The 22,741-nt window shown below is 51.2% G+C and overlaps 2 protein-coding genes across 2 annotated transcripts; both read left to right on the forward strand.

The window, feature by feature from the left end:
- Positions 1-364: 364 nt before the first annotated feature.
- On the forward strand, positions 365-14,897 carry L3HYPDH (trans-L-3-hydroxyproline dehydratase). The gene is made up of 6 exons (XM_083440802.1): positions 365-914; positions 3,908-4,077; positions 5,069-5,191; positions 6,676-6,813; positions 13,829-14,156; positions 14,198-14,897. The coding sequence occupies exons 1-5, from the start codon at positions 377-379 to the stop codon at positions 13,952-13,954; spliced, it is 1,095 nt and encodes a 364-aa protein (XP_083296928.1). The 5' UTR covers positions 365-376; the 3' UTR covers positions 13,955-14,156; positions 14,198-14,897.
- Positions 14,898-16,705: 1,808 nt separating this feature from the next.
- GPR135 (G protein-coupled receptor 135) lies at positions 16,706-20,112 on the forward strand. Its single transcript, XM_083438400.1, has one exon. The coding sequence runs from the start codon at positions 16,817-16,819 to the stop codon at positions 18,125-18,127; it is 1,311 nt and encodes a 436-aa protein (XP_083294526.1). The 5' UTR covers positions 16,706-16,816; the 3' UTR covers positions 18,128-20,112.
- The last annotated feature ends 2,629 nt before the right edge of the window (positions 20,113-22,741 follow it).

Consider the following 22,741-nt stretch of genomic DNA (forward strand, 5'->3'; position numbering starts at 1 on the left):
GAAGCGAACCCGGAAGTGTAGCAAAAAAAATTCAATTAGGTGTGTGTGACTCTACAATCTCTATGTTTACGCCGCCTACAGATTTGCTACCCATGCCCCTCTGACCAATCATGGACAGGCGAACCTGACCAGCCCGTCGTAATAGGCTTTAGACGAGCACACCCCTCAGCCAATGCCCGTTCGGTGTACATCAGTGGGCGGTGGCAGTCGCCTTCTCCCACCAATCCCGGGCGTGCAACTCCGACAGGCCTGGCCAACGGTCCGGCTCTCCCCGCCCTTCCTTTCTCTCCCTCAGCCAATGCCTGCTCGGAGGGCGGGGCCTGGGCGGGTGGCGTCCGTTACAAACCAGCGTGAGGTCAAAAACCGTTAAACGGCCATGGCGTCGCCTGAGGCTCAAGCCGGGCCCTCCCGGCCTCTCCCTCCCCACGCGCCCGGTTCCCCCGTTTTCCTCACGGTGGAGATGCACGCGGGCGGGGAGCCGCTGCGGGTGGTTCCTCCGGGCGGCCTGGGCCCCTTGGAGCCCCCCCGGGACCTTCCCCTGCTGGCCCGCCGCCGCCTCCTCCTGGAGCTCCCGGAGCTGGACGCGGCCCGGCGGCTGCTGATGCACGAGCCCCGCGGGCACCGCGACATGTACGGGGCGGCGCTGGTGCCCAGCGAGCTGCCGGGCGCCGCCTTCGGGGCTCTCTTCGTGCACAACGAGGGCGGCAGCGCCATGTGCGGCCACGCCGTCCTCTGCCTCGCCCGCTTCGCCCTCGACTACGGGCTCTGCCCGCCGCCTCCGGGACCCGACCAGGCCGCCGCCGTCGTCATCCACTGCCCCTGCGGGCCCGTCACCGCTTTCGCCACCTGGGACGGCCAGCGCAGCGGCAGCCGAGTCCGCTTCCACAGCGTCGCCGCCTTCGCCGCCGCCACCGGTAGGGGGCAGCGTTGCCGCCTGGTCCGTCCCGTCTTTCCATGTCAAACGCTGCGTCCTGTATGGACGCGCTTTTGTCCTGTGTTTCAGGACATCGCTCTCTGCCAGGTTAGGGATCCTCTCCAAAAGCAGCATGCGTGTGAAACATAGGATCTTACGAGCTGGAAGGGGCAGTGCCGGATTTACTTACAAGCGAAAGAAGCTACAGCTTAGGACCCCACTCTCTTGGGGGACCCCCAAAAAATGTAAAGGACAAAAAAAAATCTGGATGTACATTTCCAAAATATAAGATAAAAAACAAATAAAATAAAACCTACATACAAGAATAGTGGCAAATGGCTTTAGATACCTATTAGGTCCATAAATTACCATATAGCATATATTCAACATATATTCAAATGTCTTGGCCATTTGTTCTGTCATATTTATTGGCTACTAGGTACATCTGCATTGGCCACATTTTCACATAACCAAACCAAACTATGGTTTAGTGCAAACACACTGGGTCCCAGGTAAGAGCTCACTTTTCTCCTCCTCAGTCGTTGGGATCTTGGTTAAACTCTCTCCTTAAGGTTTGTTCTTGGTTACAGATCATGGTTACGAAGAGAGAGCTTATCCACAATCCTGGGTTTGGACAACATGCTAAGCCAAACCTTGATTTGTACTGCACTGAGTTACAGGACCTGACGAGAAGCAAAGTGGATGTGAGATGTTTTCTGGGAGCCACCATTATCATGTAGTCCCAGAAAGCCACTGTGTGGCTTTCCTTGATTTGCAAGGCAGGTCATTTTCTCATTCCAATGATACAGCTGTTCTACATCATGCTCTACTTTCTACCTAAGGTGGGCTTCCTCTCTGTTTCCATACATAATTGCCTTGCTGTGGTTTCAGGTATATTTTGTTCACTGGTGTTATCTGTTTTATTTATTTATTAAATTTATATCCCACCTTCTGTGCCAAAGGAGCCCTGGGTGGTATGAAGCACTTAACTACTTTTTTATCACACTGAGTGGAGTTGGAGATCCAGTATCATTTTCTTCTTGCAGGAAGCAGCAAGTTAATTGCACAATTCATAAAATAACAAACTTAGTTGGTCTCTAAGGTGCTACTGGAAGGAATTTTTCCGTTTTGTTTCTACTACGGAAGTCCCAACACGGCTATCCACCTTTAACATAAAATGACAATTAGCTTTAATTTAATGGGATCCTCTTTTTTTTTTAAACCACATTTTCTCCTAAATTCTGACTGCACAATCCCATAACTGGTAGGAGAAATTTAGAATGAACTTACTATTTAGTTCCCAGGTGTGGGAAGAATCTAAATGAAGTCATGAATTCTCTCATGGTGTGAATAGTTCCACAGTAGCAAATGACTTGCCTCCACTTAAGACTTCAAATAAAAGTTTGGTTTCCCCAAGGGATCTTGAAAGTTATAGTTCTGTGAAGGCGGGTGTGGGCAGGAACATCTAATATAATTTTTGGTATCCTCTCTAAAGTTAAAATTCTCAGGATCCTTTTTATTGTTAGCCGCCCTGAGCCCGGCTTCAGCTGGGGAGGGCGGGATATAAATAAAATTTATTATTATTATTATTATTATTATAGTTCAATTTTAACTGATAACAAGGCTCATAAATGTGTAGATTTGCACAAAAAGTAGGTGTCAGGTCAGGTGTGTAGGAATATGCTTTTTATTATTCTGACCCTGCATGCTAGATAATCGACAAATATGACTAACCTTCTTTTCTGCTATTCCCCAGGCTCTAACTTTGCATCTTGGAAAGAACACCTATCTGCACGACACTTCCTTTCATGAATGTTCTAGTGAGCTGTACGTTTTGTTGTCTGAGGCACTAAGTTTGCCATTTATTTTTAAAAATAAATAACACCCCCCTATTTGCCCAGTGCATGCTGAGTGAAATCATGCTCTGTAGTCTTGCATTGTTGATCATTGGTTGGGGAAAAAAAGGGAGAGGAATGAAATGGACTTTGCTAAAGAAGAGAGTAGCTGGCTGGAACCTTGAACAGGAGCTCTCCTGGTAGGAGGCAAGGATATATTGGGCCAGATTCAACTAAATAGTCGTGCTACTGGGAACCAGCACAAGTCATCTTAGCACAACAGGGCTTCCCCCTGATCTTCTGCATGCCCTCTGTGTCCCCATCAGCTCTTGCGGGGAGGGAGAACCCCAGAACAACACAGCGGGGGGAGGGAGAGGGGAGGTCATTCCATATAGCAAGCAATGCTTGCACAGACAGAACAATTGTAATAGCACAATGTTGTTCCACTTGTTTCAAACAATAGTCTTTAAGTTACTGGGGGGATCCTAATTGTTTCTGTGTCAGTTGTGCTGCCTGAAAAAGAAGTCTCTGTTAATTTGCAGGATGGTAAAAATGTTCTGATGGCTGGTGCTCGATTAATTACTCTTAAGGAGCAGACCTAACTATAGGAAGCCAGAATTTAAACTGGTTTAAACTAAGCTGGTATAAATCACTCCTATTCCAAGCTGTTCAGTAACAAGGCTACTAACTGCCTGAATTGGCCTAAGACAAACCTTTATAGAGATTGATTTATTCCACCGTTTTCCCAGGGTAAATTCTGCTGGTTGCCAGATTAGGATACAGTCCCCCTGATATAAGTCCCTCTGTCCGGTCACTCCCCCAGAACAGCCTTTCTTCAGGGTTTCTGCTGCTATAGGTCTCAGCCAGCTGTGCTGTCCTGAGCGAGTTATGCTGGCATCTCTCAGGCTGAGCTGCAATGTGCTTATGCCAGCATAGGCTGGTTGAGCCAGATACCTCACTCATCCCAGCAGATCTGGGGTTTGCATTGCTCCCTTAGTCTTTAGTTACCAGACTGCTTTTCAGCATTCTTAAATGATATTACTGTCACCATAATAGGTAGATAGGCACTATTGTTTGGGGTGAGTGGATGTCAGAACAGATTACAGAGGGAAAACGTGAATTATTTGCAGTAATGCCTTGTCCTTTTCTTCATTATTAGATTTAACAGTTGATGTTCCTGGCTATGGAAAAGTAGTTGTGGATGTTGGATATGGCGGCACTTTCTATGCATTTGTCAGTGCTGATCGATTGGGACTTGATCTTTCTTCTTCAAGGATTAGGGATCTAGTAGATGCAGCATCTGCAGTAACTGAAGCAGTAAAGGCTCAGGTATAGTCAGATTTTTCTGTATTGTACAATATAACTAAATTATTTCTATATTTGTAAATAAATCTATGAGTAAAATGTCTTTAAATTACTAATCTACTTGTTCATATATTGCCTGTATTAGTTATTTGTAACGTAAAACAAAAGAAAAGCAGTGTTGTTATGCCTCTTCAAGTTCACTTGGAAGCAAGTCTTCCTTGCCATAGATTACTAAGTTACTGTTTACAAGCCTGATTGGCAGACTGCATAATATTGTGAATGAGGTTTCTCTCTTCCAAATGGAGCTGATGCAAATCATGCATTGATTGTTAAAAAATATCAAAGTCCTATTTTTTTGTGGGCAGCTAATCTTTTTCCATAATCCTGTCAATATAACATATACATTATTTTGTTAGACAGAAATCACTTTGACTAGCTTTGTCTTAGAAACAGGTTTATGCAGTTTTGTCCACTCTTGAGTATCTAAAAGTGGTTTGCTGTTCATATAGTGAGATGCTTTGGAGCAGTTGGGAGTGGGAACTGGGGTGTTCAGTGCTAGGGAGAAGGCGGTATGTGTTGTGTGTGAAACCCAAGAAAAGTCTCCAGCAGAAACTGAACTGTGATATCCTCAATGATAATTCCATGGAAGCTGCTGTTTTCTCATTGGGAGGTTACTGAAAATAAGTGCAGCAGCCTCCTAACACCTGTACAAACTTGGCCTCAAGGCATATTGTATGGACCTGGACCAGGGGTAGACAACATGGCACCCTTTAGATGTTTTGGACTGCAATTATGATTTTTGTTGACCATTGGCTTTGCTAGCTAGGAGCAATGGGATCTAGATGGTCTTTAAGCACGTGGTTCCAGTATTACAAAGAGACTGTCAATTCCTTCTCCTGAGCTGCACACCTTCTTAAAAATAATACTAAATGTGCACATAGTCTGTGAGGTCCTTATTATATTATTGCTGTTTTGTTGCATTTATCTGATGCCATTTTCTGTTTTCTTATTCTAGTTCAAAGTTCACCATCCTGAGATTGAAGACACGGCTTTCATTTATGGGACTATCCTGACAGATGGGAAAGATGCATTTAGTGATGAACCAACAAGCAACATATGTGTGTTTGCAGATGCACAGGTAGAGAATACTGTGCAAGAGAAGTTCCACCTTGCCCTTTTTCATCACAGGGGTTCCCAGTTTGTATTTGTGGTAGAGATTCTCAATTCTGCATTCCTTGCTCTATACAGCTCTTAAATTCTGAGAGATTCTAGGAGCTGTAAAGAGCTAGGAACGTAGAACTGAGTAACAAAGTCCGAGATCTGACTGACAAATTAAGTGAATCGAGAAAGAAACCAAACGTTTCCTGGCCTGACAAATTGACCCAGATGGTGGTTGATGGGGAAATGTATCTACCATCTTGGCCAGGAAAAAAGAAATACTAGGCTTCTGTTGTGGAGCTAGCCAACTTCCAACTTTTTGCACCAGGTCAGTGAGGAACCCCTCCTTTTTAAAATTCTCCCATATATACAGAACTCCCCGTGTGCCTTTTGGACTGTATCTGTAGATTTCCCCCTCTGTGTCAAATAATGGGTCAAATAAGTGCTGTTTACTTTTTATAGTACACGGAAGATGGATCTCCCACAGGAGGTTCTGCACTCTTCCTTGGAGGTTTCTAAGTAGACGTTGGATGGCCACCTGTCATAGATGCTTTAGCTGAGTTTCCTTCATTGCAGGGGGGTGGACTAGAAAGATGACCCTTGGGGTTCCTTTCAGCTCCATGATTCTATGTTTTTTCTGCTTCAACAATATTTCATTATGTTCCTATCATTCTATGTAATTGTGCAAACAAAATATTTAAATAGCTACCTTTCTACCAATAGGACGGGGAGGGGGCATGGGCATAGCCAGGATTTTTGTTAGGGGGGGCAGAACCTCAGATTTGTATTGATTTTTAATTATTGAGGGAGGGAAATTGTCCCCTGCCTTCCCCTGGCTACGCCCATGGGGAGAGACAGGAAAGAAAGTCGGAAGGGGGCCACAGTCAGAAAAAGGTTGGGAAAATTTGTTCTAGGTAGCTTTTAGGTTTCTGGGTGCACCTGCCCACTTTCTCTCTTTAATATTGAATAGCATAATTCAGGGATATAATTCAGGCACGTGCACCTTTTAAAAAAGTAAAAGGTAAAGGTACCCCTGCCCGTACGGGCCAGTCGTGTCCGACTCTAGGGTTGCGCGCTCATCTCACTCAAGAGGCCAAGGGCCAGCGCTGTCCAGAGACACTTCCAGGTCACGTGGCCAGCGTGACTAAGCGGCATCTGGCGAGCCAGCACCAGCGCCGCACACGGAAACGCCGTTTACCTTCCCGCTATAAAGCGGTACCTATTTATCTACTTGCACTTAGGGGTGCTTTCAAACTGCTAGGTGGGCAGGAGCTGGGACCGAACGACGGGAGCTCACCCCGCTGCAGGGATTCGAACCGCCGACCTTGCAATCAGCAAGTCCTAGGCACTGAGGTTTTACCCACAGCGCCACCCGCGTCCCTTAAAAAAAGTAAAAGTCATTAATTACATTTGTTGCATTTCTGAATGATGCAGCTAAAAGACGTCTGCTTCTCTCCAAACTAGGTTGACCGAAGTCCTACCGGGTCGGGTGTGACAGCTCGCATTGCTCTACAATACCATAAAGGACTCATTCAGCTGAACCAGACCAGGACCTTCAGAAGCAGTACAACTGGTTCCCTGTTCACCGGAAAAGCAATAAAGGCAAGCTCCAAACATTTATCTTTGGTAATTTAGAAAAATAAAAAGTATGTGATGGAGTGGTGGCTGTGCTGTGCCCTGGGTCTTGTTTAGTCGGATAGCTTGAATTCTTCCAACATTCACAGCAGGGTTACTTCAGTTGTGGATCAAATGCTCTCAGCAAGCCAAGAAAAACTGATCTTGTTATAAGATCATGATGCCATTATATGAATTAGGACCAAATGATTAATGGTTTTCATTACTGTCAGGGGTTCAGGAGCAGAGGCACAGTATAAGGAGGAAATGGAGAGTGAAGGGGAGGAGTCCGAAGGAAATGTCAGCGATGACAGCGATCCGAGGTCTCTGAGTCTTTCCAGTGAATCGGACGATTCACAGAAAGGAGCTCCCATGGTCAGGGCAAGGGGAGTGCCCAGGGGGACACCTCGGGAAGAAGGGGGCAGAGGGGACTCAGAGAGTAGCAGTTGGAAATCAGGGCCCACGTCCCCCCCAGAGTGCAGTAGGGGGGAGGAGTCCCAGGCATCGGGATCAGGTGGAGCGCTGCCAGCGGGAGAACGTGAGGCAGGATTGACCACACCTCCGTCGGGGAGTGAGGAAACGGTCATCAGGAAAGTTAAACGCGCGCGCGCCAAGTTCAAATGTACAGGAGGGAGGCACAGTGGGCAGCCCGGGAAGAGAGCCAGGTCCTAAAGCCCGCCGAAGAGAGAGGGAGGAGTCAGGGGGGTCATCGTCAGCCTCAGAGGAATCCAGGGAGACAGGGGCCCCGGAGGGCAGCAGGACCCAGAGGAGAAAGAAGAGGTGGAGTAAAGCTAGAGTCTTAAACTGGTGTACAGGGGGCGGGGACTCAGATGGAGCTTCGCCGGTCTAAAGTCTAGACGTAGAGCTGGAGCGCTGCGGCGTGGAAATGGAAACTGTACTTCAATAAAGACTTTTGTACATAAATACCAGCCAGCGTTGGTCCTCTGTGAGCTGGGACCAGGAGCCAGCCCTGACAGTAAGCTCCATCTCCTGAAAGATTTTCCACCAAGAACCTCGCAACGTGAGTCTACGTAGCGAGGGGAGAGAAGTGGTGCTTTGCGAGCTCACAAGAATCAGACAAGATGACTACAGAACAGGAATGGACAGACCTGCGAAATGCTGTGGTTCAACTCAACGCAGAGGTGCGTGCCTCCAGAAAAAGGGAAGAGGAAATGGATACAGTCTGCAAGGATCTCCAAGCCAGGTTGGACATGCTCACTAGACAAGGGCAACCGGGACCCAAACCAGAGGGCATAGGGCTGGGGAAAAGGGGAGGCAGTCTGGTATCCCATTTTGACGGGAGTTTACCACAGTACCCTAATTTCCGAGCAGACTTGCTCTTTGCGCTGAATCTGCTGGAAAAGGACTTTAGAGATGAAAGAGAAAAAGTGGGGTTTATCCTATCCCATTTGCATGGGGAAGCCAAAGCGTGGCTGAGAAATTTATGGAGAGATAATGATCCGGCGCTCCAAGATGCGGATGCGTTCATTAAAGCGATGGATTCATGTTTTTTATCAAAGATAGACCTCGATATTGCCAGAAGAGACATACATGGTCTCAAACAAGGCAAAGCCAGTGTAAGGCAGTATCATGCCCGCTTTTTTGCATTAGTCCACGCGCTGGGGTGGGAGAAGAATTCTGCTCCAGTCAGAGACCTTTTCTGGGAAGGATTGAATGCAAATGTGAAAGATGAGATTGCAAGGGGAGAGAGACCTAAGACCACTCAACAAGTGGTTCAGAGGGCGCTGGAAATCGGCGTGCGTTTGGAAGAACGTCCATGGAACAGAGACGAAGGGCGTTGGGGACGTACACCAGCGAAAGCACCTCCCCTTTTTCCCAAAGATGCAGCGCGTGCGCAATCCACACCCCCCCAAGGAGGGGGGGAAGAACCGATGGAGATTGGAGGTGCCAGGGCTCAGTCAGCTACCAGAGCCTTACCACCGGGAGCAGCCAAAGCGAAGCTTCCTAGAGGGAACAGGAAGTGCTACATCTGTGACAGTGCCCAGCACATGGCGAAAGAGTGTCCCCAGAGGCTCCATAAGCACACTGCAGCCTCTGCAACAGTATCAAACTCAGCTTACCAGGGAGAACCACTGCAGGGAAACGGCAGAGTCTGGCTGGAGGAAGAAGCACTGGGGTCCAGCCAGACAAGTCAGTGAAGCAATCCCCAGAGATTTTGCAGCCCACAGACCCCCTCCCACCCAAACCAGTGGTGCAGCTTACAGCGTTGCTTCAACTGCCCAATGGACTCACTATGGAAGTGCCAATTACCATTGACTCTGGGAGTAACGCGGACTTTATAGGACTGGATTTCATTCAAAAGCACAAAGTAGCACTACTGCCGGCCACGCTGCCTTTGCAGGTGGTCACGGTGGATGGCAGGGAATTGCTGGGGGGGCAAGTGGTGCACCAAACGCCTCCCATGGTGATGCAAATTGGCAATCACCGAGAAGTCATCAGCTTCAATGTCACTCACCTGTCAGACACGCCTGTAGTATTGGACATGAGTTGGCTGCACAGGCACAGTCCAGCGCTGGCGTGGTACCAGCGCCAACTGACCTTCGGCTCCTCCTACTGTGCGGAAAACTGCATTCTGTCTGACCAGGAAGGGGGAGAAGATGACCCGCAGCTACAATTAGGAACGCTGCAAGCAGTGCCACTCAAGTATGCAGCGTTTTTGGAGGTTTTCTGCGAGAAAGAAGCGGACAAGCTGCCTCCCCACCGGCCCTATGACTGCAAGATTGACCTCCTGCCTGGGGCGACGCTGCCAACAGGGAAACTGTATTCCATGTCTGAAGACGAGATGCAGGAACTCAGGGAGTTCATAGACCTCAACTTGAAGCGCGGTTTCATCCGGGAGTCGAAGGCAGTGGGGGGCAGTCCTGTATTCTTTGTGAAGAAGAAGGACACGCCCCAAAAAAGACTTGTGGTAGACTTCAGAATTTTAAATTCCAGAACCAAGCCCACGGCCTTTCCCATGCCCAAAATAGACGACCTGCTGGCAACGGTGAGGAAAGGACGCGTTTTCACAAAGTTGGATCTGCGAGGGGCGTACAACTTGATCCGCATACGGGAGGGCGACGAGTGGAAGACTGCCATGTTCACGCCCCTGGGCACCTATGAATACAGAGTTATGCCCTTTGGATTACAAAATGGCTCTCACTGTTTTCAAGCCTTCATGCATCACGTACTGGCGGGTCTCCTCTACAAGAAATGCGTCTGCTTCCTGGACGACATCCTGATATTCTCAGAATCGGAGGAGACCCACGAGGGAGACGTCAAGGAAGTTCTGCAGCGACTGCAGGAGCATAGGCTGTACGCCAAGCTGGAGAAGTGCCAGTTCGACAGGAAGGAGGTAGATTTCCTGGGCTACAAGTTGTCGGACAAGGGGCTAGCCATGGACAGCGCCAAGGTTCGAGCAGTGTTGGACTGGAAGAGCCCGCGCAACCGGAAGGAGGTCCAGCGCTTTGTGGGTTTCGCCAACTTTTACCGCAAGTTCATCAAGGGATTCGCGATGCAGACAGCGGCCATTACAGACACGCTCAGCTCCAAGAAGAAGAAATTCATCTGGACGGAGCAAGCGGAGCAGTCCTTTCAGAACCTCAAGCGTCTCTTCTCCTCCGAGGAGCAGCTACTGCACGTGAATCCCAGCAGACCGATGAGGGTTGAAACGGACGCCTCGGACAGAGCCGTGGGAGCTGTACTGTTGCAGCAGGACCCGCAGGGGAACTGGAGACCGTGCGCCTTCTACTCTCGAAAGCTCAGCAAGTCAGAGCAGAACTACACCATCTGGGACAGGGAGTTGCTGGCCATTCATGCAGCATTCAAGGCGTGGCGGCACTTCCTCATCGGAGCCAAACACACAGTGCAGGTTCGCACGGACCATAAGAACCTGGAGTACTGGCGCACGGCAAGGTTCCTGAACCAGCGGCACATACGGTGGGCGGAGTTCTTTGCAGATTTCGACTTCCGGATAGAGTACATCCCAGGCGACAACAACATCATGGCAGATGCACTGTCCAGGAAGCCGCAATACCTCGAGGAGGCGGCACCAGCAGCGGCCAAGCACATTTTCGCACCGGAAGCGTGGGCGTGCGCTTCAGCAACCGTGGACCTGGAAGCTGTACGTCGAGCGCTGCAGGAAGACCCCTTTGCACAAGCCAAGATGGAGGAGGTGCACAAGGGCACGGCGAAGGACGATGAGTTCCAGATACGCGACGGGTTGCTCATCCGCAGAGGGGCCCTCTACGTACCGGGAGACGACCTCCGCGCGAAAGTACTGCAGCAGTTGCACGACGCACCCACAGCAGGGCACTTTGGCAAGGAGAAGACGGCAGAATTAGTTGCCAGAGATTTTTGGTGGCCCAAGATGAGGGTGGAAGTCGCGGAGTACGTCGCGAGGTGCGACACCTGCCAAAGGGCCAAGTCAGTGCACAAACCTCCGGGAGGGCTGCTCGAACCGCTGCAAACCCCGAGTGCACCGTGGGAGAGGGTGGCCCTGGACTTTGTCACGGATTTACCCAGCTCGAGGGGCAAGACGGCAGTGCTAGTGGTGGTGGACATGTTCACCAAAATGGCCCACTTCATTCCGTGCGCGAAGGTGGCCACGGCGGAACAGACCGCCAAACTGTTTATAGACCACGTCTTCCGGGTGCACGGTCTGCCACGGTCTATCTTGTCCGACAGGGGGCGGCAGTTCATCTCGAACTTCTGGCAGAAGCTGATGGGTTTCCTAAACGTCAAGATCAACCTAGCGTCGGCGAGACACCCGCAGACCAACGGACAAGCGGAGCGCGTCAACGCCATCATGCAGCAGTACCTGAGATGCTATGCAAATCAGCAGCCGGCAACATGGGTGGACTACCTGCCGCTCGCTGAGTTCGCCTACAACAACACGAAGCACGTGTCCACGGGCGTGACACCGTTCTTCGCCAACAACGGGAGACATCCCAGAACCTTCCCGGGATTAGAGAGACTGGGGGAGGGGGAGCCACAGGCAGCAGAAGTCTTAGCGTCAGAATTGCAGGAGGTGCATGAACAGCTTCGGAGGCAGTTAGAATTAGCAAAGCACGCATACAAACTGCAGGCTGATAAGCACAGACGGGTTGGGGAGGACATACAAGTGGGAGACTGGGTTTGGTTAGCAGCCCAGGCAGTGCCGACCAGATCGTTAGCGAAGAAGAAGCTCGGGCATAAGCAGCTAGGACCTTACCAAGTCGAGGCACAGATCAATCCAGTGGCCTTCCGGTTGACACTTCCGGAGGGGTCCAGAATGCACCCAGTGTTCCATAGGTCAGTGCTCACGCCCTACAAAGCACCTCACAGATTTCAGGCGCAGGGCACGGCACCAGACCAGTATAGGGAGACGCACACAAGGAGGGGGTCGCCACGGGGGGAACCCATCAACCAGGTCACAGAGATTTTAGACTCGAGATGGGGGGAAGAGGGAGTAGAATATTTCCTCGCCAAAGAAGGTACCCCGGCCAGCGCCAACGGGTGCCGGACTATGCCTTGGACGAGCCTCTTCTCAAGGAAGAGTTTCATGCCTTGTTCCCGCACAGACCCATGCCAGCCGAGTATTTCGACGACTGGCTTTTCACACCCACGCTTTCAGCCAGCACGTTCCAGGGGTTCACCTCGGACGACGAACCGGCACTGGACACACGCTCCCCGGAGGGATCGCCCTCAGGGTCTGCCTCAGGCCAATCTTTGTGGTGGGAGGATCGACCAGAGGAGCGGTGGAGCAGGAGGTGGATGGGGGGTCCCTGGCAGGCAACGGCCCCAGAGGTCAACGGGGGAGAGATGGACACGGACGTGTTGGGGGAGGACCTTGGGTTCGAGCACTGCGGCACAGAGATGGAAGCAGAGGAAATCGAGGTCGGCGAGAGCACGGAGGACGAGCTGGACTTATCCGGTTGGATGCACGCCAAGGGGGACGAACTGTATCCGCCAACCACCCCCACAACGACGGAGCACCCGGCACCCGCGCCTGAAGGAGGGGAGGGGGGAAGGGGGGGCTTCGAGGGGGGGATGGATGTCAGGGGTTCAGGAGCAGAGGCACAGGATAAGGAGGAAATGGAGAGTGAAGGGGAGGAGTCCGAAGGAAATGTCAGCGATGACAGCGATCCGAGGTCTCTGAGTCTTTCCAGTGAATCGGACGATTCACAGAAAGGAGCTCCCATGGTCAGGGCAAGGGGAGTGCCCAGGGGGACACCTCGGGAAGAAGGGGGCAGAGGGGACTCAGAGAGTAGCAGTTGGAAATCAGGGCCCACGTCCCCCCCAGAGTGCAGTAGGGGGGAGGAGTCCCAGGCATCGGGATCAGGTGGAGCGCTGCCAGCGGGAGAACGTGAGGCAGGATTGACCACACCTCCGTCGGGGAGTGAGGAAACGGTCATCAGGAAAGTTAAACGCGCGCGCGCGCCAAGTTCAAATGTACAGGAGGGAGGCACAGTGGGCAGCCCGGGAAGAGAGCCAGGTCCTAAAGCCCGCCGAAGAGAGAGGGAGGAGTCAGGGGGGTCATCGTCAGCCTCAGAGGAATCCAGGGAGACAGGGGCCCCGGAGGGCAGCAGGACCCAGAGGAGAAAGAAGAGGTGGAGTAAAGCTAGAGTCTTAAACTGGTGTACAGGGGACGGGGACTCAGATGGAGCTTCGCCGGTCTAAAGTCTAGACGTAGAGCTGGAGCGCTGCGGCGTGGAAATGGAAACTGTACTTCAATAAAGACTTTTGTACATAAATACCAGCCAGCGTTGGTCCTCTGTGAGCTGGGACCAGGAGCCAGCCCTGACAATTACTTTTAGTAAATTGTCTCAATTTTGCTTAAAACATAATGTAAACAATTTAAGCCTTAAATACTGGCTTTATATTCTGTTCTGTTCTTTCATTGTCACTTTAGTTTAGATGTATACATCATCACATGTTTTCAGATGCTGCCTACAAAAGTTTGTGCTGTAAGTAAATCAGTGTATTTTTCCTAATTAATCTGAAGCATTTTCTTTTGACCCAGGAAACCAAATGTGGTGACCACAATGCTGTTATTGTAGAAGTCTCTGGAGAATCCTTTTATACTGGAATGTCAACCTTTACTTTTGAGGAGGAGGACCCACTGAAATACGGTTTCTTTCTGAAGTGACTGTGCTACTATACTGCTTCCAATAACCCTGTTTACTTTGATATGTGTATTTTGCTTTCTTTTAATTGCTGGCATTACCCTCTATCTTACTGTGATTAAGGCTCTCATTCAGTTTCACCAAAGTGGTTCTGAAGCTCCTCTTTCTGTACATAAAATGTAATAGGAGATAGTGTGGCACTATGACTTAAGACTGAACTGTGAAGTAGCAGGTTCATTTGATTGCCTTAGGTAGGCCCTACTAAGTCTACGCCCTTCCCATCTTCAGTAGGGAGATGCTAATACTGACATGCTTGACAAAATTGTTGTAAAGATTACCAAGATCAATATATAAATGCTTGTTCCTGTTACTAGCAGTAGGCTGGTCAAGACTGATAAGCAGGTAAGGGATGGAGGTTTCTTCCCCTTTCTCCAACCCCACAGGCTCACTCACCTGGTCTGGTCAATTTGGTATTAAAAGTGCTACAGAATTTGTATGTAACATTTCTTAGACCTTTTTGATGGCTGTTATGTCTCTTCATGCTGCTTTCATTGCCAGACTTCTTTAACCTTTACTGTAATGCAGGTACAAATGTGTGAATGCAATACTTTAACATTTCCCTTCTTTGTGTGAAGTTCCTGGGATATCAACAGGCACCTGATTAAAGAACATGTTATAAGTAATTTCCTGTAACGGACTCTAGCAATATGTCAAGGTCTGGAATCCTGATTCTCAAAAGAGGAAGAAGGTATGACTTCCGCACCACAAGCTTCATTTAAAGTATGCTTTAGTTTAACATTTAAAGTTAACAGTATTTTAGTTAATATTTTATATTGTCTTAGGGCATTTTGTTTTTAAGTGGAATACTATGCATGCTGCAGCCCCACCTTGTAAAATAAATTAAAGAATTATGTCGTCATACTATGCTTTCTGTCTATAATAAAAATTTAAACATGGCCTCCTTAAGAGTTGTCAAGGGCAACTGATTTAGGTTGTGACCTTCGTTGGAGACAAAATAGTTTGGTTTGAAAATAGTATGATGCAGCCATTCTTCCCTAGGGTATCCTGCTGTACGTCTGGTTAAATAGATTTTTGCAGGTTTCTCTGAATACCCCAAAAACCTGTTCAAGAAGGAACAGCTGAGACATATACCTCTATCATTGCGCTGTTTGGTACCTCATATCAGGATAGCATCTTCCCAAGTGTGGGTTGCATGAATTATTCAGAACGCTTTGAAGTCTTCAGCTTGAGAAAACCCTTTGTACCAAAGTGTTGGAATAGTTTCATTGACCTCAGAGCCCTGTTTAATTAATAGCAAACCTGCTCAGCCACATGTCCTTATGATGACCATCATTGCATTTGTGAGCTGTGTGTCATGGCAAGTAAAAGTTGAGGGACTGTTTGGCTTATAACAGGAGTGGGGAACCTACTGCTGTTGCTGAACTGCAGCTCCCATCATTCTAGCTGTTGTCTGCGTGGGAAAAGGGGGGGGGGGGCTGGCAAACTGCACACGGAGACTGGCAGTTCCAGTTGTGCAACAGTAAGAAAAAAGCTCCACTGCTTTAACTTGCCTCTTCACAAAATGCTGCATTTGGTCACCCAGGGCTGAGTGGAGACTGTGCAGCAGCAATGGTGAACCCCAGGCCTGGAGGCCAAAATATGTCCCTTCACTCCTCTGTATCTGGCCATTGGGACTGTTGGCAGCCTCCATCCTCTCCCCAGACTGCACCCCTCAAGTGCTTTTTGGGTTGCTGTAGACTGAACTTTCCTGGACAAAGAAATGAGTGTGCGTGCATTAAGACCTCTTGGATGTATGTGGCTGGACTTGGCCTAGGCTACTGAACAAATGCTATTCGTTATATTCCGAACAAAAGTTAGGAATTGCATCCCTTGGTCTGCCCTCACCCCTTACCCCTCACTTAACATGGTTATCAAAGGGAATGAAAAAGCTGCTTCTGCTGACTTGGATGAATTAATGGCCTTGCTCCATCTAGTTCTTGCGTGTCACCTTTCTCCAAGGTCTGCAAGAACGAATGCTTTTCCTAGCAGAGAGGGAACCTGATGGCGAGGCTTCCCTCCTTTTCCGTGTGTCCGGCGCTGTTTATTCTTGAGCCTCGTAACAGGTGGCAACTTGAAACAGCGCAGGAGCCCTTTAAAAGCGCTGCCCTGCCTGCCACCCGATCTTGCAAACGTCTGCTTTCTCGCCCATCCGCAAGGATCTGCACACTTGACCCCTGCACAGCAAACGCCCCTCCCTCGCGATGCGCAGAAATCCAAAAAGATGCCGCAACGGGCGAGAAGCTGCGCTGTCGGGAAGAAGCTCATGAAGGAGGCAGCCGTCCAGGAAGAAATGCATGGACCTGTCCGCACGGCGGCAGAAAAGAAGGGGCCAGAAGGGCGTTTGGGGCGGGCGGGGGAGAGAAGGGGGTCGTGGCGGCTGCCTGCTTCTCCGGCGTGTGCGCCATCGTGGTTTCCCGGGGCAACCGACTGCGGAGACGTCAGCGACTCCCCGAGCCCCCAAAGGTTTCTCTGCCACGCGGAAGAGAGCGAGAGATGTGCCGGGCGCGCAGCGGGCGCCGAAGCAATCCCGCGCCTCTGCGGCAAGCGGAGGCTGCGTCACCCAAGGAGCCGCCGCCGCGTCCCCGCCAGGCGCACCCTTCCCCTCCGACGAGGAGGCCGGGCAACGATCCAGCTGCCTTTCGCGCCGGTGGCAAGACCAGACGCGCGGGTGAGGAGCGGAGGGCAGAGTGCCCAGATGGAGCTTTGCGCCCGGGGCTCTCCAAGTGCGCCTTAAGTCGCCCCGGGACCTCGGGCCGGCCGGAGCGCCCCTCTCCCGCTCCACGGAGCCGCCGGTCTCCCTCTCGGGGCCGGGAAGGCGCCTGGCCATGGAGGGATCCGCGCTGCTGCTCCTGATCAACGGCTCGGCGCCGGGGCGCAACGAGAGCGGCGGCGGCGGCCAGGTGCCTGTGCCGGAGGCCCCGTCGGAGGTGGACGCTGCATGGGGCTGGTCCGGGGCGTCGCTGGCGTCGCAGGCGCTGCTGCTGCTTCTGATCTTCGCGCTGTCGGCGCTGGGCAACGGCGCCGTGGTGGTGGTGATCGCGCGGCACCGGCCTCTGCGCACGGTCACCAACGCCTTCGTGCTGTCGCTGTCGCTGTCGGAGCTGCTGGGCGCCGCGCTGTGCCTGCCGCCCGCCTTGGCCAGCCTGCTCAGCGGGCGCCCCCACGGGGCTTGGCTCTTCGGGCCGCGCCTGTGCCTGGCCAGCGCCGCCGCGCACGCCGGCCTGGGCATCGCCGCCACGCTCACCATGGCGCTGCTCTCCTTCGACCGCTACTGCGCCATCGTGCGCCAGCCCAGGCGCAAAATGGGCCGTCGGAGGGCCGCGCAGCTCCTGGCCGCCGTCTGGCTGGCCGCGCTGGGCTTCTCGGGGCCCTGGTACCTGCTGGGCCGGAGGGAGGACGAGGAAGAGGAGGAGGAAGCGGGGGCCGAGGCCTACCACTGCATGTATGCCCTGCCCTGGGGATCTTCGCGCCTGGGGCCCCCCTACGGCGCCGCACTGATCGTCCTGTGCTACCTGCTGCCCTTCGCCCTCATGTGCTTCTGCCACTACAACATCTGCCGTGCAGTTCGGCGCTCGGAGAGCAGGGTGCGCCCCCTCACCACCTACGGGCACCTGCTGCGCTACTACGGCGAGATGCGGACAGCCACCACGGTCCTCATCATGATCGTCTCCATCATCTGCTGCTGGGGGCCCTACTGCGTCCTGGGACTGGCTGCCGCCACGGGGCACATCTCCTTCTCGCCCGCCATGGACACTGTGGCCTGCTGGATGGCCTGGGCCAACGGAGCCATCAACCCCCTCATCTACGCCGCCCGGAACCCCAACATCGCCATGCTGCTCGGGCGCAACCGGGAAGGGGGGTACAGGACGAGGGGCAACGTGGCTGCGGTGGCGCTGGCTGCCACCCAAGGCCGCCGCCTGGAGGGCAAGAGCCGGGCGGAGCGGTACGCCAGCCATGGGAGCGGAGGCACTGTGGGGAGCACCCTCACCTCCTCCAGCCTGGCCAGCGGAGGGGAATTGGGGGTGTGGGCCTGCAAGAACCCAGCGCTGCTCTTCTGCCGGGATGGGTGGCCGGACACTGCTTCCGAAGGCGGCTTGCAGCCAGGAAAAAGGGGCGCTGCTGATACCAGCCTGTGAAACACTGTCGGAGGTGGCCCAGAGCTGGCCTAATGGCTAGGCTGGGAAAGCCAAGTGCTCAGAAGCCTCATCATCACAACTGGAACATTGTTACAGAGACTGGAAGGATGTGCTGTGAATCCAAGGCGTCACTGTGAATCCTGTGTCTTTTTTTGAAACCCAGGACTTTCCCAGTCAGTCTCTGGGCTCATCCACTCTTCCTCTTGCCCTGTGCCTAGAAAACATGGGTCTGAGCAGATTTCGAGGCATGGGCCTGTGCAAACATCAATCTGGAGAAAGCCCAAATTGCCATTTGCTCTGCCTTTGCTCTAAAGAGCATTTCCCCCCCTAGAAGCAGGTGGGAGCAGGACGAGAGGGAGTTTGGACGAGCCCAACTATTCCCTTGGCTGATCTGTAAAATCGCTGCAGCTGTTGCAAGAAAGGGGATGTGGGTGCTGCTTCTTTCCGTGTCCTTGGGACATGGCAATTAAAAGGTGTGTAAGAAACTGGCTGAGCCTCATCAGGAGCCCAGCACTGAGCTGAAGCGACAGAAAGTGAGCAGAGTTTGCTGGAGGGAACCGAGGGCCACATGTGACTCTCCTGGCCCTCCGCTCAGGAAACTATGCCCCTTGCCAACCTTGCTGTGACACCTCATCAAGTCCTTCTCCCTGGGCGAGGCAGGTCCTTGATGAGTGTTAAGGTGTTTAGGGAAGTTTCAAATGTTTGATGTTTTATTCTGTTTAATATTCTTTTGGAAGCCCCCCAGAGTGGCAGGGGAAACCCAGCCAGTTGGGCAGGGTATAAATAATAAATTATGGAGGTAAGAGAGAAAAGGGGCGTGTGTTTGTGTGCAGGGGCAAAACAAGGTTTTATTTCACCCAGGTCAAAGATCCCGTTTGACTCCGCCCTGCCATGCACATTTGTGTACACAAACACATAGGCTGGGAACCTTAAAGGGCGACCCCCAGGAGGCATCACCAGGGGCAAAAAACCTGGCTAGACACCACTACCACCCCGGCAGCAATGAGAGAGAGCACCAAGCTGTTTGAATAGCAAGCGTGGAAGGTTTGAGCACGGCCTCTCCCAACTTGGCACATTAAAACATCTTACATTAAAAAGACCAGAAAGCAGAGCATTACAGAGGGGCTGGTACCCTCTTGGGCTGCTCCGATGCTCCTTAGGGGTCTGTTGTGCCAGTCTCTGCAAACCCCTCCCCCCCATTTTTTGCAATCAGAAGAGGCACTAGGTGTGGAGACAGGCAGCTCTGCTGGTGTCCTTGTTGCATTAGCAGGTGAGGTTGTCACTTGTGACTTTCAGGATGTCCCATTCTTGTCACAACTGACCTGTTTCAGTGCTTATCAACCCCCTCACCGCCCTACAAAAATCATGAACCTTTTGCATCCCACTTCCATGGATGATGAGGCTATCCATGGCTGCTAGCTACAATGGCTCTATGTCCCCATGCCACCGCTGGAGGCAGTATGACTCTAAAGGTCAGCTGCTGGGAATTGCAGCTGGGCAGTGTGCTGTTGCAATCAGGTCTTGCTTGCAAGCTTCCTGTGGCCATCCGTCTGGCAGCCATAAGAATCAAATGCTGGCCTCTTGGCCTCAAACAGCAGGGATCTCACAATATTCAGCACACTTAGGAGAAAAGCAGAAGCCCCAGCTGCGCCCCCTGAACATTTGGAGGGGATTTAAAAAGAAGGGGACGGCTCTGTATTGCGGCCAGGTGAGCCTAGGTGTGTGGGGCTGTGGTTCAGGTGAAAGCTGGGACTCCAAAGCCCATGATCCATTCTGCCAGTGCCGTGGCTCCAAGGACACAGCTGGCAGAGAAGTTATTTCCATGTGTTCCCCAGAGGCCTTAACTGAACTGTTTACCCCACTCTGTGTGAAATTGTTACAAATACAAAGACCCTCTATGTATATATCATTTTTTGTAAGTGTGATGTTACCTTATTTCGCGAGAGAAGAAATAAAGCAGGTGCTTGGGGGTCCTGCGCCCCCCCCCCCGGCAAAGGAGCACAAAGTATTTCCTTCCAGCAGGGAGTAGGGAACATTTTCCATCCTGGGGGCCACTTTCCTCCCTGGAAAAGATTTTGGGGGCGGCATATACCAGTGGTTGATGGAATCAGAAGCAAAAGTAGATGACATAATGTGATTATTTGTTTGTGCAATAAGCTAGTATACACTATCTAGTATACACTAGCGGGCGGCATTGTGGTCTAAACCACTGAGCCTCTTGGGCTTGCTGGTCAGTGGTTCGAATCCCCAGAACAGGGTGAGCTTCTGTTGCTCTGTCCCAGCTCCTGCCAACCTAGCAGTTCAAAAGCATACCAGTGTGAGTAGATAATTAGGTACTGTTGTGGCGGGAAGGTAAACAGTGTTTCCGTGCATTCTGGTTTCTGTCACGGTGTCCCGTTGTGCCAGAAGCGCTTTAGTCCTGCTGGCCACATGACCCGGAAAGCTGTCTTTGGACAAACGCTGGCTCCCTTAGCCTGAAGTGAGATGAGCACCACAACCCCATAGTCACCTTTGACTGGACTTAACCGTCCAGGGGTCCTTTACCTTTACCTTTTAACTTTTACTATCAGAATGTTCTTCCTAATATTTAGTTGGAATCTCGTTATCTGAAGCCTTTGGTTCAAGTCCTACCCTCTGGAGCAGCAGAAAACAAGCTTGCTCCATCCTCCATATGACAACTCTTCAGATATTTGAAGATGGTTCTCATATGTTGACAAGCTGGAACATGTGCAGAGGAGAGCAACCAAGATGATTAAGTGCCTGGAAACTAAGCCTTATGAGGAGCGCTTAAAGGAGTTGGGTATGTTTAGCCAGGAAAAGAGGAGACTGAGAGGAGATATGAGAGCCATTCTGAGATATCTGAAGGGCTGTGGAGGATTCCCTGGTCCTGAATGGGGTAACTGTGCCCCTGAAGGACCAGGTGCGTCATTTTGGACTCACAGCTGTCCATGGAGGCACAGGTCAAGTCTGTATCCAGGGCAGTTGTTTACCAGCTCCATCTGGTACGTAGGCTGAGACCCTATCTGCCTGCAGACTGTCTCGCCAGAGTGGTGCATGCTCCGGTTATCTCCCACTTGGACTACTGCAATGTGCTCTACGTGGGGCTACCTTTGAAGGTGACCCGGAAACTACAACTAATCCAGAACGCGGCAGCTAGACTGGTGACTGGGAGCGGCCGCCAAGACCACATAACACCCGTCTTAAAAGACCTACACTGGCTCCCAGTACATTTCTGAGCACAATTCAAAGTGTTGGTGCTGACCTTTAAAGCCCTAAACAGCCTTGGCCCAGTATACCTGAAGGAGCGTCTCTACCCCCATCGTTCTGCCCGGACACTGAGGTCCAGCTCCAAGGACCTTCTGCCAGTTCCCTCACTGCGAGAGGCCAAGTTACAGGGAACCAGGCAGAGGGCCTTCTTGGTAGTGGTGCCCGCCCTGTGGAACGTCCTCCCATCAGATGTCAAAGTGATAAACAACTACCTGACATTCAGAAGACATCTGAAGGCAGCCCTGTTCAGGGAAGTTTTTAATATGTGACATTTTAGTGTATTTTTCATCTTTGTTGGAAGCCGCCCAGAGTGGCTGGGGAAACCCAGCCAGATGGGCGGGGTATAAGTAATAAATTATTATTATTATTATTATTATTATTATTATTATTATTATTAAAAGGACTCTGATGTAGCAACCACCAGAAAGATGCGAGCAGCACAGGTGAAGGTGCCGAATGAAGGAGACTTTGAACAGTAGATGGAGCTGCTGCTTTTCACTCCATGCAGTAGGAGGAATCTCTGCGCAATCTTGATTAAATTAGTCTCTTTTAAAAAGAAAGGAAAAAAAGAAAGCGGGTGGTCAAGGAATCTTCCCAAGCTCTGCAACCAACACAGAGGATTCTCCCGAGAAATTAAAGGAAGTCGTGGAGAAAATCCTCTCATATTTTAATGTACACCTTCTTCTGAGTCTGCGCTTGGGAGAAACACATAATTCTCCTGGAAGGGCCTTGGGGATGCAGATTTGGCAGGGGCCGAGTATGATAAATTTATGGCCATACAGATTAGATCATGGCTTCTTGCAAAGCCAGAGAAAATAAAACCCGTTCCCAAGCCCAATGGCTTCTAATGCCACTGTAGCTGATAGATGGATTGCTCTGCCCACCTGTCAAATTTGGCCGATAGGGCAAGTGAGAGGAAGATCTTTCTCTCCAAGCAGATCCAGCTGCCCTGCAGCAAACAAGAGTGAGTTATCTGGACCAATGGCAGGGCACGGAAGTTTCCTGGGTTCCCAGGAATCATAGAATAGAATCATAGAGTTGGAAGAGACCACAAGGGCCATCAAGTCCAACCCCCTGCCGAGCAGGAAACACTATCAGAGCACTCCTGACATATGGTTGTCAAGCCTCTGCTTAAAGACCTCCAAAGAAGGAGACTCCACCACACTCCTTGGCAGCAAATTCCACTGTCAAACAGCTCTTACTGTCAGGAAGTTCTTCCTAATGTTTAGGTGGAATCTTCTTTCTTATAGTTTGGATCCATTGCTCCGTGTCCGCTTCTCTGGAGCAGCAGAAAACAACCTTTCTCCCTCCTCTATGTGACATCCTTTTATATATTTGAACATGGCT

Source organism: Podarcis tiliguerta (genome assembly GCF_965153285.1).
Source record: "Podarcis tiliguerta genome assembly, chromosome: 1".
NCBI classification, from domain to species: Eukaryota; Metazoa; Chordata; class Lepidosauria; order Squamata; family Lacertidae; genus Podarcis; species Podarcis tiliguerta.

Excerpts from the sequence above, each read along its gene's own strand:
- L3HYPDH (XM_083440802.1), top strand. The coding sequence starts at position 377 with ATGGCGTCGCCTGAGGCTCAAGCCGGGCCCTCCCGGCCTCTCCCTCCC. Across the intron at positions 915-3,907 it reads CGCCTTCGCCGCCGCCACCG|ATTTAACAGTTGATGTTCCT; the intron begins GTAGGGGGCAGC and ends CTTCATTATTAG. Across the intron at positions 4,078-5,068 it reads CTGAAGCAGTAAAGGCTCAG|TTCAAAGTTCACCATCCTGA; the intron begins GTATAGTCAGAT and ends TTCTTATTCTAG.
- GPR135 (XM_083438400.1), top strand. The coding sequence starts at position 16,817 with ATGGAGGGATCCGCGCTGCTGCTCCTGATCAACGGCTCGGCGCCGGGG.